Source organism: Morone saxatilis, unplaced genomic scaffold, assembly GCF_004916995.1.
Source record: "Morone saxatilis isolate NCDOM2014 unplaced genomic scaffold, NCSU_SB_2.0 Contig11, whole genome shotgun sequence".
Classification (NCBI taxonomy): domain Eukaryota; kingdom Metazoa; phylum Chordata; class Actinopteri; family Moronidae; genus Morone; species Morone saxatilis.
In genome coordinates, this window is record NW_023339663.1 from 14,078,509 (window position 1) to 14,095,701 (window position 17,193).

The following is a 17,193-nucleotide window of genomic DNA, read 5'->3' on the forward strand; positions in this document are numbered from 1 at the left end:
TGTATATATATGTATGTATGTATGTATGTATATATATATATATATATATATATATATATATATATGTATGTATATGTGTAGATATCTATAAGTCTGTATGGGGATGTATATGTGTATGTATGTGCATGTTTATATTTTTGTTTGTGAAACACTTTGTAACTGTATTGTGCTGTATAAATAAAGCTTTACTGAAAGAATTACAGTCTGCAGATTGCATCACTGTGTGTAATTAAATAGAAAGTAATCTCACTAAAATCATTATTAAGTAATAAATAAGTCTGACCAAAACCTCCAAACAAATAATTGTCTTTACATAAGAGTTGTTCCTGATGCTTTGTGGATTTGAAGATTTTGTTTTCACCCCACCAGCAAATCTGCCCCTTCCTGTTGTCAAACTGTGGCAGACGGACTGTGCAGGGATTCAGACGACGTCAAAGACTTAAACTGGCCTTTACTGTGTTCTGTTTTCATTTGGGTGAAATTAGGGGTGAAACCTTGTTTTTCTTCAGTAGCTGGCAGATACAATGTGGAGGCTGCTGTCCCAAAACTCTGAATGACTCATATGAAATACCCTGATGTTCAACAGCACTCCTCCTGCATTAAGACATATAATCATCTGGGGGAATAAAGCCCTCATAGTCTGCGTCTGTGTATAAAACGTCACTTCTTATCCTTTATTTTGACTTCAGATATTATTATGACTTCATGATTCACAGCAAAGAGGTTTTCTTTATCGCTCAGTGTCTGGGTCACAGTGAAAGCTGATATGTTACTCACAGAATAATCCCAGAGACCTTTGACTTTGTGCTTGGCTGCTATCTCTGAGGTGTGTACTGGCATGGCAGGGATTGTGGAAATTATTTGCTTGCTGTATATTACAGAGTGAATTTGGCATATTTCATACATTCATCTGATGTCAACTCTTAACTTGCACCCTGCAGTACGTTTCAGTTTTGGGGTTATTGTAAAGAGGAACAAATGAACTCAAGCTTTAAAAACAGCATTTATTTGTGTTTGTTTGTCAAAACAACTTTCTTGATGAGATTATTACCCCAACAATAAAGTATCGTAGTCCCTTTTAAACTAGTTTAAGAAGGTTTTTATAAAAATAGTAACTTATGGGGATTATCATGGTGCCATACAAATGTAAATCCAGTTTAAACTCACTATCATCCATGTAGAAATATAGTAAATTTTCGTTTGTTTCAGAGTCATTATGATCCCTGAGACAAGTTCATTCGTTTTTGAGTTTAAAAAATGATTAACAGTCAGATGAGTGTCCTTCTTGGAAAAAACCCTAAACCAGTGACTCCCACACAGGGTGGCTGTCTGAGTCCTGGCTGTGCAGAGAACTTAAGCCGGTGTCTGAGTCGTCGTCGTTCACACACTGAGTTTTTGACAGACCCCTGGCCTGCTCCACCCACTCGATCTTCCTCTCCAAAGTGCTCATCATCCCTGTCTTATCATCTGTCCCGTAGCTACATGTCTCCTCGCTGACCGCCCCTTCCTCTATGCCCAACGTGTTCACTTTCTCCAGTAAATCCCTCATTTCCTTCTCCCTGGCCCCACAAATCTCCTGGGTCAGCTCTAAATCGCTCCTAATAGCTTCTAAATCCGTGTTGAGGCGCAGGCCGATGTATAAACTCGCATCTAACTGTGTTCTGATCCTCTCCCTTTCCAAAAGCAGCTCGTTTTCTGATGCGTCTGCCTCGGTGTTGAGGAGGGCCGACGCGCCATCGCCGGGCTCCGTGTCTTTGCTTCGCAGCTCCTCTTTCCTCCGCTGCATCCAGCGGTGGTTCAGCTCCTCCTGCACCTGCATCACGAGGATGTCTGTAAGGGCTTCCTGTTCCCACAGCTCCTCTTGTAGTCTCACCACCTCCTCACACTGCCGGACATACTCTTCAAACTTGGCGAGAGTCTCAGCTGAACACAGTTTGTCTCCCTCTCGGCTGGAGGCTGCAGTAGCATCCACTAAATAAGTGTCCTGCACATAATTAACCCCGTGTCTTTTCATTCTGTCAGAATGCACCTTTGCCTCGCACCTTTCGATCTCTGCGTCCAGCTCTGTAATCCTCTGAATCTGCTGGCGGATTGTGTGATCTTGAGAAATCACAAGATGAGCCAAAGTTTCCATCTTTTCCGCAGAGGACGCGTCTCTGTGCGCCGCATGCGCCCTCTTCTTATTGTTGAGCTTCTCTAACTTTCTGAAAGCTTTCCTCACAATCCGACGCTGTTTCTCAGGTGAGATGCCACTCACGGGAGACCGCGCTGTCCCCTTGGTAACACAGGGGCTGTGTTTGCTGAGCACCACACGCGCCTCTGCGCTCCGGGCTCCGTGGTTCGCCAAAGACGCCTCACTTTTCACCAACACAAACTTCACGTTCCTCTGCTCCTCTCCCCACGCGACCCAAAGTCGTAAAATCTTGGTTTTGTTCGGTAAAATCCTTTCGAAACCTCTCCATTTCTCCACGACGCAGTAAGACTGTGGGCACCCAGAAGGGGAAGCCGTGGAGAGGCCGTGCTGTGAGTTTGGTTCTTCCAGAAGCACTTTGACAACATCAGCGCAGGTTGTGCGCTTTGACAAGCCGTAGATGAGCTTTTCCTCTCGGCAGACCCACACTGATATCTTACCCTCCTCCGACTCCATCGTGAAGGTCTGCTAAACTGTTCTTCTCTTACATAAAAGTCAGAAAGAAGCCATTCTCAAAATAGATTTAAATCCGCATGTCTTGGAGAAAAGCGCAGCTGTGTCCATACTCATTTCCAATGTGTGCATGCGCGCTGCGTCCCAGACGCATCTGAGAAGTTGCAGGAGGTGGAGGTGGAAGTCTCGCTCTGTGCACTGTTTCCCGAGGCCATGTCACACTTTGTTGCGCCCTCACGAGCCTGCTGTGGTCACATGACTGCCACAAGGAATTTGTCAGTACAGAGGACTTCATATTGTGATGTGTTTTTGTGTGGAGATGAGCCACTAGCTGCTGTTGTGTGTGGCATGTTGGAGGTTTATTGTGTCACTATGTCCACTACACTCTGATGAAATGTGAATGGGTTGTGTAGTAAACACTGTTTCAACACTTCAGTGTTTAAAACATCATAAATACTTATTATTAAAATGATGTATTCACTTAAATTTAACTATTAGAAACTAATACAACACAGAATTATGAAAAACATTAAAGAAAATAACATTAATTAATACAAGTAACATTTCCTCCAGTGGCAGTGGGAGATAAGTGAGATTTAACTATAAACATTCTTTCATAAACTGCATTTAAGTGATTGTTATTATTATTGTTATTATTTAGTTTACAGGCGTTTTAACTTATTGGGTCAGCCAAAACCTGAGAGAAATATCTTTTCTCTCTAAATTTATTGTAGACTTTTTGTGCAAACAACGAATGTTACAGACAGTACAAAGCTGTTGCTACCATTATAATAATGTAAATATTAAACTTTATTTATATAGATTTCATGTTATAAAGTGATTTACGAATGAAAAACTAAAATCCAGCAAGTTAAAACTACAGTGAACTTAGTACAATAAAATACCATAAAATAAGAAATAAAATAATGAATTGAGTGTTGATTCTCAAGAGGAGGACATGGCATGATAGTGTTTGATTTTCCTAATGGGGCTCTTATGATTTAAGCATCTGAACCACAGATTATGCAGCTGTTTCTCTGATTTTTAAGATCAAACTGTGTACTTCACCCCTGAACCTTCTTATCCAATGCAGCCGCTGGTTTGTGTACATTGTAAAATATCAGCACTTCCAAACAATGAATAGCCATTAGATAAATTCCGACAGAGCAGAGAGCGACAGTACTTCATACTTCCTACAGTCATCAAGGCCGCGTGGCAGTGACCCAAAGATACAATCCGTCTGAGTGGAGCAGTGTTGACCTCTCCTTTTGTTGGATTACACTTTTGTGTTCAGTGATCTGAATATCCAGGGTCAGTTTGCTTTGGTTGATACGAGTGAGTGGGCACAGATCAGGTGCACAAGTGGAGAGAGATTTAAAAGTTGTTGGTGATGATAGCTGTGGGGTGAGAAAACATTGTTGCCTAAGGCTAAATTGAATTTAATGTGTCAGCTGAAACAGTGGCTGCTTTGATTGGTGTGTCTGATACTTAAAGGCAAGTGTTTTTTTAAAATGCCTGACCTGTTAAGAATTTTAGCTGATTATCTGATTCTTCTCATTGACTTCCCTTCAGACTTTCAACACTTGGTCTTGACCTCATGTGGATTTGATTGCAAAAGCAAGAAAAGCAAACTGCTCTCACCTATGTTCATAAAAGACACCTGATAGACAGACTTTACCTTGGAGTTTTGTTGGTTTGTAGTGTTGCTGTATTGCCCCCTGCAGGAGATATTATTATTGAAACACCCCTATAGTGCTTTTATCAATAAGCTTGTGGTATAAGAAAGTGCTCTCAGGACATGCATCTTGATGGTGTTACAATATATGACTGGTCTTGTTCCTTTGATGGATTAGATCTTTGCTTTAACCACCCACATGTTATTGTCTTGATTTGCTTCCAAGTACATAGAAAATCATTCTGATATTTACTGAAATCATGGGACTATTATGGCTTCTTTAGATATGACTCACTTATACCCCTCACAGTACAGAAGTTATCAATGGTGCTGTCATTTTTTTATATAAATGACCACATGGTGGCACTACATACTCCAAAAGTATTCAGTTTCTTTATTTATTTAACTCTGTTAGGTAGTTTTTCATTTATCCTGCAAGAAGACCTTCGTCTTTGAGCTCTTTCAAATGCCTAATTTGTACCAGCAGTGTGTTGTGAGAACCCCTCTTGCCCAGTTAATCAGGTTAACAATCACAATTTTCAGAATAAAAGTTGTCTGTGTGAACTTCCATCTGGAAAGTGCACTAACTGCCTCCACAAGAGTTACTTCACCACTAATTCAAAGCCACAGGAAAGAGCTGATATCATTCCTAAACTAACAGACAGTTGTTTTTAAGCAATAATTATTATTTGGGCCTTTTTTTAGAATTTGATCTCTTAACTAATTCTGCTTTCCGTCACACATTTGGATTACAATGCCAAAGGTTTGCTTTTAAATGTTGTATGTGACTCACTTTAATTACACAATTTATATTAAGCTACAGTTTACTGGTGCTTTAATGAGTGGGTAGTTTTAACTCAAAAGGAAGAAACCCAGAATGCATTTGCTTTTAATTACACAATGTCTTCCTCTGGTGGTGGTTTCTGTTACTGCACTGTTAATACAGTGGCGTACATTAAATATGTTCCCTTTACATGTTAAACAGTTAAATATAAAGCAAGTGACAGGCTCCATCTACTGTTGATCTGAGGTTTTTGCAGTCAAAGAGTGAAATGGAGTCAAGTGCCTCAGTCCATACCACACAGAATAATGTCTGTAATAATACTTTATGAGTGAATACACAAACTTATGTGAAATGTTTAACTGAAGCGACAACAAAAGGAGGCAATATTTTTCAGATTTATTTAACTTCAATATTGCATACATACAAAGTATCTAGAAAGCTACAAAATATCTACTATTATCAAGAAGGCATCATAATGTTACAGAGCCAAGACAAGACCATATGCAGAACACAGAAACATCACAGAGCTTCTTTCTCTCCTTTGCTCCAACACTTTTTACTGTCATGGATACGAAAAGATATCACACATCTGTACCAAGAAAAGCTAAGATATAAGATATAGATTTTGTACAAAGCACCTTTTTACAAAAAACAAGTCTGCACACAAAACCCAAATGTGTGTATGATAACTATATCTGAGCTATGTGAAAAATCACTTTAAAGCCACCATCTGAAAATGGTCATAAAACAAAAAGGTACCAGTACCTACTCTTCAACGGAATTACAAATAACAAGAGCTAAACTGCTGATATGTTTGTAGCATATTCCTCAACTTAGCTGATTTTTATTTTTTTTTAACATGTCCATTTTTTTTCTTCAAATGGTCCACCAGACCTTGGTGCCATCACAGGCATCAGTCCTGCTGTTTTTTAAGTGTTGAAACGACATGTCAAAATGTACCAGCAGTGCAGCAGCAACATCATTACCATCTTATTGGGCTTGCAATATTCAGACAATGTCATCACAAAACCAAGTACAACTGTATACGAGTACAATAAGAAAACCGGAACATCTTACTAAGTAATCAATAAATGTGAACAGATACACAGGGTAAACATAAGAAGAAAAAAAATCCTATTAAAACTCCACAGTGTCCACAGGACTGTGGCAAAAATACTGAATGATTGAACTTTATCTGCATCCACCAGAGACATTGTCTGCAATTATTTAGAGCTTCTTCGGTTAAAATACTTTAGATGATTATAATCTTTTGTAAGAAACGGTAAATGTTTGAGTAGCTATGGTCCTTGCGAGTGAAAAGTATTAACCTCGACGGCCTCGTCCACATTAGCAGTTGTGAAAAATTAGTTTTTGAAACAGCATCTCAAACAGGTTTTGGAAACAATTTCAGATTTAACATTAAAACAGTGTGTACTGTTAGAAATACTATTAAATAAACTTTCACTTTTTTTGTTCTGATAGATAATAAATGATAAAAGCTTGTGTGGTCCCTGCCTTGTCCACATCACAGCTGCGTCTGCATCATCAAAGGTAACATTGCAAAAAATGTGATGTTTACTGTGGTTTTCACATCGTGCGAGCATGCGGTCGCGGGAAAGAGGAAACCATAATGTTTCCAAAAACCCTTTTTTTTTAAAAAACACTTGAACCTGCAAGTGTGCAAGAAGCAGACAGCTGTAGTGTTTGTAGGAGTTGACATCCTGCATGCAGTCAGCGGCTGTACATTATCAGCAGGTCTTTCAGGCTTTGACCTCAAGCAAAGAAATAGGTTTTCTTCTAATACATAATTTTTGAAATCAATGTACAATGTAAATAAAAATGAATGTATCATTTATTTATTTTACCAGTAACCAGCTGTCCCCTGCTGTCATTACAATCCTTTAAAAAGGCAATGTGGTGATTGGTTTCACTTATGTCTCATTTTTGGTCTAGCAACATGTAATTTTTAATTTGTTTGATCTGTTTGATCTTTTTGAAGCTGGAAATTTTTAAACCAAAGGCACTTCCTTGCTACCATGCAGGACATGACAAAAGATGACTGTATCTCTGTATTTTTGGTCGTTTACAACAAGAAAGGCAGTAATTCTGTGTTTATATTACACTCTTTGAAAAAAGGCTGATGTTTTAGGAACATATTACAGCGTTAGAGAAAAATATAACCTGTATAATAATTTAACATGTGTGTACTGCCACTTAACGACAACAAACTGTTTCCAGGAGTGTACCAATTATAAGAAACATGATTTCTCAGATGTGAAGATATACCAAGTATAAATATACTGGTGAGTTCTTTTTGCCTGTTTCATCCACAAAACTGATTTTAGACTTAAAACAAAGCAAAGGGTAATGTTAGAGTATATTCTAAGGCACTGTACATCTACACTTTGGCAGATAATATTGTGCATTTCTTTACACAATGCAAACATATAAAGAGTCTTCCCACGTAGAGATCACAGTTTTAGTGGCATCTTTTGGAGTTCACTCAGCTATAACATGTTTAAGGCTGGGGATCGGCATAGGCCACAGAAACATGTGAACATAGTGTGAAGGCAGCAACACTCTGGCTAGGAGTTATTTCACCGCGATCCCAGAGGGGAATGATATTCTTTCGAGCCACGGCATACTGAACAAGGCCTGCTGTCTGCAAGTGATTTGTAGTGTTATGATTATTTAAACTGTTGTTCTAAAACCACAAAATCTAACAAAGTAAAAGTAAGCATCACTAAGACAAGTTCAGGAAGGGGAACCAATTGCTTTTAGACCAGATGAAAGTCATTTCAAGCAGAACTTTTACCTGTCTGAAAACCTAATTATTCTCCTATCAGTTGTCACAGAGAAAAGACTCGTTTGCAGCTCAGAAATGCTTAGCAGGTGGTAAAACAGATGCAAAATGTTTGTAGTATTTTCACAGTGCATTCATTCTGTTAGTGTCTAAGACTTGGAGTGCTTCAACAGGGATAAATATACAACTGAAAGCTGAGTTTGTTTTTTAAAAAGAAATAGTAATTTTGCAATATTCACGACCATTTGCTTCCAACTACTGTCTATGTAGTGTTGTGTTAGTTTTGTTTCTTTGGAAAATCTATTGGCTGTGGGTGCATGTCTGTATATTGACATTATGTATGCTCACAAATTATTGACTACAGACATACAAAAACACACTCAAACATATTACACAGACCACATCAGGCCGCTGATAGAAAAGGCCAGCATCCTTTTTTTTCTCTTAGTTTACATAACAAAGCAGAAAGAGACAACACACATATTTCCATTTACCAACTTAATCTAGTAAATTCTTTAAGAACGGCCACATTAATACCCAACGGAGACCAACTCAACATATTTTAAATGAGAATTCCCATATTTAAACATAAAACAACTGTACCGCAATTCACAGCTGCAGTCAAATAACAAACACTTTATATTAAAACAAATTTATAACAACTGACTTCACCCGATACCATGACCAAAAAGCATCGTAGGTGTGACTTTCAGGTAGAGGCACTGCCACTTGTTTTGAGGTTGGTAAGTCTATGAAAAGATGGGGGGGGGGCTTTCATTCCTTTACCAGTCTGTAGATGTGATGCTGGGCGCCATGCTCACTGTTTGAAACTTCAAACACACACGCCATACATAGCAGCGTCTCCTGGGTGTCCCTATTTGTCACCACCTGCAAGAGAAGAGACAGTCACCTTTCTGGTAGAGAAGAGTTATACAGTTTAATTTGAAATGAATAAAAAGTAGTATTTTTAAAACCACAAACACTAGTATAGAATCAAAAGAGGGAACTATCAATCTTAGAAGTTAACAGCATTTAAGTGCTGTTCTTTAAATGTTCTTACATTTTTACACATTTTCCAAAACAGTTCTCAGTAGAGTCCTTTTGCATTATGTCAGCTCTCTGTGATTTAACTGTGTGTACTATACATTATTATATATTAAAGGTCATACTATATATTAAAAATAAATTGCATAAGCATAAATGTGGTAAACGACACAATATCAATGTTTAATACGTGGAATCCTTCTTAATGTGCAGTAAAAAAGTAAAAGTAAACTGATTTAGCTGCTGCTCAGGACATCTCCTAAGTTGACCCTTAAGCACATATTAAACCTAAAATCAAGTAGTGATGTTCTTGTATAATTCATGCATATGCAATTCCTTATTTCTGTATTTGAGCTTTATGAGCAAACAGTACACAGACCCTAGAATAAAAACAGTCACTCAACAGAGAGCATCAGTAGCCATGATTAAAAGTTCAGCTATAAAGAGGCGTTTTATGGTTTACAAAAACAATAAAAACTTTACTGAAATGTGTTATTTTCAGTTCGGCCTGCAGATCTCACAGCTGCTTAAGATGTTCTTAGTCTTGTACAAACAGGAAGGAGGCACTCGTTGATCTACAATGATTTCAAGCATAAAGCATCTTAAAATAAGTGCTTTTGGGAAAACAACCTTAAAAAGGTTCCTAAGATGGATTTTATGATCATCTTCGCCTTAAGGTGCTTTTGGGCCCTGGTTGCTGTTGTGCGTGCACAACGCAAAGTATAAGTCTATGCCGGTCTTTTTATTTATTATTTGCATTCTCAGTAGTGCTGAGTGATGCTTTAAGACCCCATGTGATGGCTAATAACAGGGGTTCCTGCCCCCTCTTATCCTCCCTTTCCCCCTGCAGATAATGAGGCTCCTCACACTGTGTTTCATCCCCTGTGGAATGAGAGCAATGTAGGACCAATGGGAAGAACTCATCCCGAGGCCCCAGTCAACCCCCCACACACCATTTCTCTATTTTATAAAGCCAGCTGGAGCCAGCAACACAATCTGACAGCAAAAAGAAGAAGAAGAATGAGAGTCCTGGAGAGGATCTCGCCCACTCAGGTCAGTAAGGTGATTACCAATAAGATAGTGAAGTTCTCCAGCACGCTGTTCATCATGTATTTCTCTGGCAGATGTTTTAGCTTATGAATGAAGTTGATCATGTATTCACACATGGGAGACCGGCTTATCCGGTAGACAAAGCGTCCATTCTCAAACCGTGCATATTCAGTCTGAGGAAAAAGAGAGAATAATTTAAGTAATTTGAGATAAAAGGCAACACAACAGTAAGTTGTTCTGATTCACCAAATAGGAAGTCTTTAAGTCCGTACCTCAACCTTCTCGACCACCTGCTTGCCAAAGGAGCAGACCTTTGTTGAACATGTGATGGTCATGTTCTCTGAGCTCTCATACTGACTAGAGACTCCGTAGAACGATCCAGTATCATCTTGAATGTTGCAGTTCAAGTCCGCCTGGGAGCCGGACAAAAAAAGATTAATATTTGTATTTATTACTGTAAACTGAACCCTATACAGCCATGATGAAAAGAGGTAAATACAGCGCATTAAAATGGTGAAATAAAACACTTGTTGTGACAATGGCACGTGCCAAAGAAAAGTCAGCGTTGCTGTATACAGACAGGTGCATAGGAGAATAAGTGAAGCAACACTTAACTACAACTAAACTAATTAAATAAAGTATTCAGTATTTCCTACAACAAGTAACAACAAGCCCATGTGTATATATACAATCTTTGAAAGAGAAAGTCAGTAAGTTTTTATTTTTTTAAAGAACTATGAGAACAGAACTTAACATAAGTGGGACATTTTACATTTGTAAAATAATCTTGTCACTGCTCTCTGGTGGACAAAGTATGTATCAGAGACATTTCTAAATCACCACTAACTTGGTTTGTCCTGCAATTTAGTTATTAGCAGACATACACTAATACCAATACATCTGCAATAAAAATCAGCTATTTATGACATACTAGCAGTTTTTGATCATGTAGGGTGTTTACACACTACTGGACACTTTTGAATCTGCTAATGATACACATTATTCTTCCACAATGCAAAGCACAAAGGAAATGAAGGTGCTAAAAAAAATAAATAATAGTGGATGATGGTGGAACAACTCCAGGAACACCCAGAAAACAAAAACATACTTTAATGATTTTGGCCAATGGGTGCCCCAGCAGAGCCATTTTAAAGAGCCATTGCACAGGTATTGTTTCTTTTCTTGTTACTATAAAACAGTTAGGTTTATAATAAATGTATTATATATGTTGATTTCTTTTATACAAACTGGAAAACAACACACTGTAAAAACTAGTATATAGTACAGAATTGAGACTCATATCTGTGCTTGGTCTTTTTAGAGGAAGCCAGAATTTATTTGGTTTAAATTATGTATCTAAAAATGTTAAATCAAAATCAGCTTTAATTAATTACATTTCTTTGTCACCATTTGATCAAGAGCTGTTGAGATTAAACATGTACATTGCATATATTAAATTAGAAGATCTCGGCCACATCTGAATATGCATGTTAATGTGTACATATTGGAAATACGATTCTAACGGAGAAATGAAATTAAATTACGTTAAAAGACTCATTTACAAGGTTGAACGCGTCTGCTCCTGGAGGGCAGCCTTTCTATGCCCTCAACATCCTGTTCATTATGGATACAAAAAGAGGAGACATCCTCCTACAACATTCTCCTCCTTCATTAAGCAAAGCAGTTATACATTCATTATTGTGCAGATTCTGTCTTTCATTTGAAATTTAGATTGGCCGGTCACTTCAAAAGGAATTTGAGGGGACTTGGTCCAAGTGCATACGGTCCTACTTTGTTGGCTGCCGCTAGTTAGCATTTTGCATCAGGGAGGAAATACATGCAATGTTTAAACAGCCATTAGGAGTGCAACCAGGTCACTCATTGTTTGGAGATATTACATTGAATTAGTGAGTGCTTTGATCAAAAGCTCTCCTGCTATGCAAGTCCAAATACAGCAGAGTGCATTCTGCAAGCATTAAGAGAGCAATCTTCTCTGTGTAGACTGATTACACCCAATCACTAAAGACGAACCTGAACAGACAGTTAGTGAAGAGGATTCAACCATCAAACATTTCCCAATGTGCACAAGGTTGCAATGACTGATGTGTGTAAAACATAATCAAGCTACAACACTGCCGTTTTATATGGTCCTCATCAATCTTATCAATATAGCTGACAAATTATACTCACCCAGAATTTTATAAGGAAGAAGGAATTCTGGGGACCTTTTCCATACAGCTCCTTCAGTCCTCCTTTCTTTTCTGGGAATTTGTCATAAATCTGACGAATGTCCACCGACTCCAGCAGGGCGTCACTGTACGAATGATTTGTCTGTCCGATATGTACAAATAGGTGCTTGTTGTACTGAAAGAGTAAAGAGAAACATACTTTCAAATATGGTGTTCAGGTTTCAACTTAGAAAAGAAGTGAAACACAAGTCAATCTGAATTTCAAAAAGTCAAAATTAAAAAAAAAAAATCATGAAATGATAAAAATAAAAAAAAGTAACATCAATACAGAGATTAATCGAAATAAAATAAGCCAATTCTGACAAATAACCTCCGTAATAAACAAGTGGAAACTAGAATTAGATTGGTAGCAATACACTCTGATGATGAGAAATAACCCAATGCAACATTGCTTTTTATTTGACTGTCTGCATGGTTTTAGGCATTTTTCATTTTATTTCATGATGTACCAATTAGGAAATATTTTGCTCTACTAAAGCCAACAACAAACTGATCCCCTCATTTGTATTAAATCTGTTTCACCCAAATTCTATAGGCTTAAGTTGTAACTTTATTATTGACAAGAAAGCTGTGAAACATTCTACAACTTCTGACCAAGATCTATTTTCAAGTATTAAATTAGGTAAAACAATACAGTATAATAATAATTAATTTTCTCAAAAGCTAATGATAGATGATTATAAACCTTCCCTTAAACCTCTTAACTGAGAACATTTGGATTTGGTTTTACAGAGTGGATACAAATTGTGGTCTGTTACACCTCAAACCCATGATGCATAGCAAAAGCAGAAAGAGAAGCAGCAAATCAGGGAATAACATTTGATTTTCAGAGGTTTGTTGCCCTCGCTGTGACTGTATGAAACCCTGTCATGTGGCGCTGCACTTCAGTTTAAAAGCTCACAGAGCAGCCTCTCCAGCATTGTAGCCTTTAGGGCAAATGCAACAATTTCAAGCATTACGCTTAATGTAAGATAAATGGCTGTTGTCACGCCCTATTAATACCGAAAGAAAGAAAGTGCACAGGAAAATGCGGACAAACATTAAATATTTGCTAGAGCAAACAAGGAATGTAAGACACAGACTTGAAGCTGCTGATCAGTCAACTCACACTCCATGCATCTGTAGATCGTCTCACTGAGTCTGCAGCGTAAATATAGTTTTGGCATGCCTTTTAAGTAACTGATTAATATACAGTCCTTCATTATTTCTGCAGGTTTTCATGCTGTGTGTCCCTACAGGCCAGGCTTCCCCCCTCTCAGCTTGTTTTGGCCTCTTCTCAACTGACTCTATGCCTGGGAAAATGTCCCAGTGTATTCATAGAGGAAAGGACTGGATGATAAGAGGTGGGAATGAAAACCATGAGATAGTAAAATTTCATGCTTTAGTATAATTCTCTACTCACTGAGTCTGGGTCTCTCTGTTGCTCTAGGAAGGCGGAGAACTCCACCAGTCGGAGTTTGGATGTGCCGATGGAGCGGCCCTGCCATGCTGGTGCCGTGGGAGCTGGAGCTGCGGTGGGCTCGTAACCTGAAATAACACCACAATGATAAAAGATCCATCCTGTCCGTGGGTTGCATATAGTGGACACTATAACAAATAGAACCCTTATGCCATGTTAGAGATGTTGTTTGAGAGGTTTCAGGGACATCTGTTGGGAGTCAGGTTTGTTTATGTTGTTACTGGCTACACTACTCATTACTTCAAAGAAGTTCACAAACTGTACAACCAAAATTAATTAAATATGTATGTGCAAATTACAGCTGTACCTGGCCTTGAAACCAGATTTTTAGGTCACAGCAATGCAACACATTGAGCATCATTCAGGAAACATTTATATGCACAGTACATGAACTATTGATTCATCAATATTTTCATAAATATTTGTAAGTAAGAATAAAACAGTAATGTTCTCGGCGAGGAAAAACAGACACAACTGAAACTAGGGGAAAATGCAAATATTTCTTTTCATCCCATTTGTGTTCTCGTGTAATAATAATATTTATTTGATATGAGTCACATGGTGTAAAATAAGTCTCCATGAGTTCTGTATCCACAGCTAACAGATGTTTTGGTTCCAGATTTTGAAAACGTTTTTCACTTCTACTTGGACACAGGCGCACTAATTTACAATCAATCCTCAAATAACAAAACATCTTCACATAGGATAGAATAAATCAGTTGTCTATGCATGTTTGGCTTAGGAGAGAAAAAATTAAAATATGCTAAATATGTATCTAATATAGATTTTCTGTTGTTTCATTGATGATACCTTCTGATTGATATTTGAGCAATATTAAATGCTTAACTGCCAACACATTTTGAACTTGAAAAAAAGTAAACTTCACTGATAAAAACTTAAGTTGCTGAAATAGATTTAACTTTAGTTTCAAACCCTTAAACCCTTCTCCTCCCTCCTGGAGCTACACTGTAGGTAAGGTGCTCTTGGGGAAATGTAGGTGGGTTCAAAGTATCAAAACCTGCTTTTATTGTTGTGTTTATCTCCCGAACGTATTCACCTTACATTTGTTTTACAGCGAGACAGTATACCAATTGTCAGAGTAAGATTAAAAGAACAGATTTAACAATTAAAGAGGTTTTGAAATGCATGTGTGCGGAGATTGAGTGAGCTGGAACACAGTAAACAGTTCGCACATTTCACTATGTTATGCACATTGTCTGACAAAGACGTTAGGGTGGGGGTGTGAAAAACAAGCTGCATTTCAAATTTTTCAGATTCAGCAAACAATTGTGGAAAGTGTGATGTACATTTTGGGTAATTTATCGGGTAAATGCTCACTTGAAAGGGCTGTTGTGACTGCTGGCTGGATTGGATAGGCTTGCTGGGTGAAAGGCTTAATACTGGAACAGAATATGACAGACTCATTAGAAAAAAAAAACATTGCCATAATATATTAAATTTACTGCTTAAAAAGTGTTTCAGTTGTCTTATTCTAGTATGATACTTACTCTTGTGAGGATCCTGGCTGACCAGTTGATATCATGCCCTGCCATAACTAGATATATAAATAGACAACAAAAAACAAAGAACATCCAATTGTGAGCAGCTGTTAGCAACAAGATCAAAACGTCTCTTAGCTCCATGTTCAGTGGATGTAGTTATCTTGACTACCACTCCTTTTGATCATGTGCTTATCTGATAGGGTCAGTTGTGCAAAGCTGTGGTGTGTAATGTGATTTGGCCCGGGTGTCGGCGTGGTTGGCCCCATGGCTGCACTGGGTGAAGCTGGACAGGATGGATCAATAGTGGGGTGCCGATGAGGGTCTTACCCCTGCTCCAGGGAAGGCTGGGCGCGGGATGCCTGGCAGTCCGAGCTTGTTGTGAATAGCCGTGGCAGAGACTATCTGAGCCGAGGACATGGAGGCCATGCTCTGGAGGGCTTTGTCCTTCACTGCTTGGTCCTTTAACAGCAGTCACAAAAGGCTTAGCAATCACACAGAAGGGGGGAGGTGGGGCATGTTGCAAAGGTAGCAACAACCAGACTCCAAACAACACACTGAAAGCAACACTGACCTCTCTTACAACAGTAAACAGCAAGCAGGTTAAAAGAAGATGCATCTACGTTGCTATTTAAGTGTAGGCTTTTTTTCCCTTTTTTTTTTAAAGGAATGCACCAAACAATGACAATTGAATTCCAATATACAATGGTTGGCAGAGATATGCACTTAAATGAAGGTTTGCTTGTTGACTAATCTACCACTAAAATACTTAATAAAAAAACTCATTCAGCACCTCTACCAAGGCTGCATTTGTCTGCATGTCAAAACACATTTAGACATTGTGAAGAATTTCTAAAGTAAACTGAAGGACACAAATCCCACTTGGTTATTTCCAGCCAATACCTTTGGACAAAATGTTTTGTACATTCTCAGGACATATTTACATTAATTGAAAATCACCATGCTTAAATTGATGAAATCGAGTTTCATAGAGAACCATTAAAGCCTTTAGAAGTGCACTGCGCATTGTATGTTATTTCGTAAGTCATACTGAACCTGCTAAATTCAGTGTAAATACTGTAAAATAGTGCACACGTTGGCAACCAATTAACAAAACTAGCAAACCCATGCAGACTCACTGGTGGCAGAAGTAAAAGGTACGCATGCTGGCAACAGATGCCGGTGGAGCAGAGTCAAGCTACAGTATGATAATAGTGTGATGACACAAATAGACAGCAACAAATTGGGAAAACACTGGGCAGCAGCTATTGTGTCACTATAGCAGGAGAACGAATGCAAAACTAGCAGCTGAAGGATGAGGCAGCCCCTAATAAAAGCACAAACAGCATCACAAATGGAAAAGAAATACTTACCATACTTGTAACCTAAATGCAAACAAACATGGTTTTACTGCACATTTATAATGCAAACATTTGTAAAACTGTTAAAAGTCTGAGCTATGCATAAACAATCCTCAGTGTCACAGCTTCACACATCAAGGGAAAAAATACATTCTAGTTTAATTTCAGAATATCAAGCCTTCTTCACACAGTACAACACAACACAGATGTGTAATGGACACTAAATGACAAAGGCTTATGAAATTTGTATTAACAAATTATCCTTGGTCTCTGGGGTTGGGCGGGGGGGTTCTTGCTCTCTATAATTTTCACAATCTGATCAGTAGTCATCACTCGAGACAAAACAACAGAGCAGTAACGTAATGACTGTTATTTCACTAAAATACCATAGACAAGACCAGAAACAGCAGGTTTTCATTGATGCCCCCTTAAATGAAGGGCACACTTGTATTTCTCTTTGCCCCTGAACTCTAATTTGCTTTAAATGAGAAAAGACAGGGATTCATACAAAAGCTGTCTGTTTTTCTTCAGACAGCCGCCTGTGCCCTTGAAAGACCAGGCATTCATGTGGCTAGCTGCCTATCTGACTCTTTCTGTTTCTCAACGTAGACACACACACACACAC

General features: G+C 38.3%; 2 protein-coding genes across 5 annotated transcripts in view; both read right to left on the minus strand.

The window, feature by feature from the left end:
• Positions 1–1,026: 1,026 nt before the first annotated feature.
• On the minus strand, positions 1,027–2,771 carry rassf10b (Ras association domain family member 10b). Its single transcript, XM_035652216.1, has one exon. The coding sequence runs from the start codon at positions 2,645–2,647 to the stop codon at positions 1,298–1,300; it is 1,350 nt and encodes a 449-aa protein (XP_035508109.1). The 5' UTR covers positions 2,648–2,771; the 3' UTR covers positions 1,027–1,297.
• A 2,718-nt stretch (positions 2,772–5,489) lies between these two features.
• Positions 5,490–17,193, minus strand: part of tead1b (TEA domain family member 1b) — a 46,880-nt gene continuing 35,176 nt past the window's right edge. For all 4 annotated transcript variants that reach the window (XM_035651905.1, XM_035651906.1, XM_035651908.1 and 1 more), the window contains 9 exons: positions 16,581–16,592; positions 15,538–15,669; positions 15,217–15,263; positions 15,047–15,108; positions 13,652–13,776; positions 12,191–12,364; positions 10,273–10,413; positions 10,021–10,173; positions 5,490–8,794 (listed from right to left, as the gene is read on the minus strand). In XM_035651905.1, the coding sequence (XP_035507798.1) occupies positions 8,681–8,794; positions 10,021–10,173; positions 10,273–10,413; positions 12,191–12,364; positions 13,652–13,776; positions 15,047–15,108; positions 15,217–15,263; positions 15,538–15,669; positions 16,581–16,592 (960 nt within the window). In that variant the 3' untranslated portion in view covers positions 5,490–8,680. The remainder of the gene's footprint in view (positions 8,795–10,020; positions 10,174–10,272; positions 10,414–12,190; positions 12,365–13,651; positions 13,777–15,046; positions 15,109–15,216; positions 15,264–15,537; positions 15,670–16,580; positions 16,593–17,193) is intronic.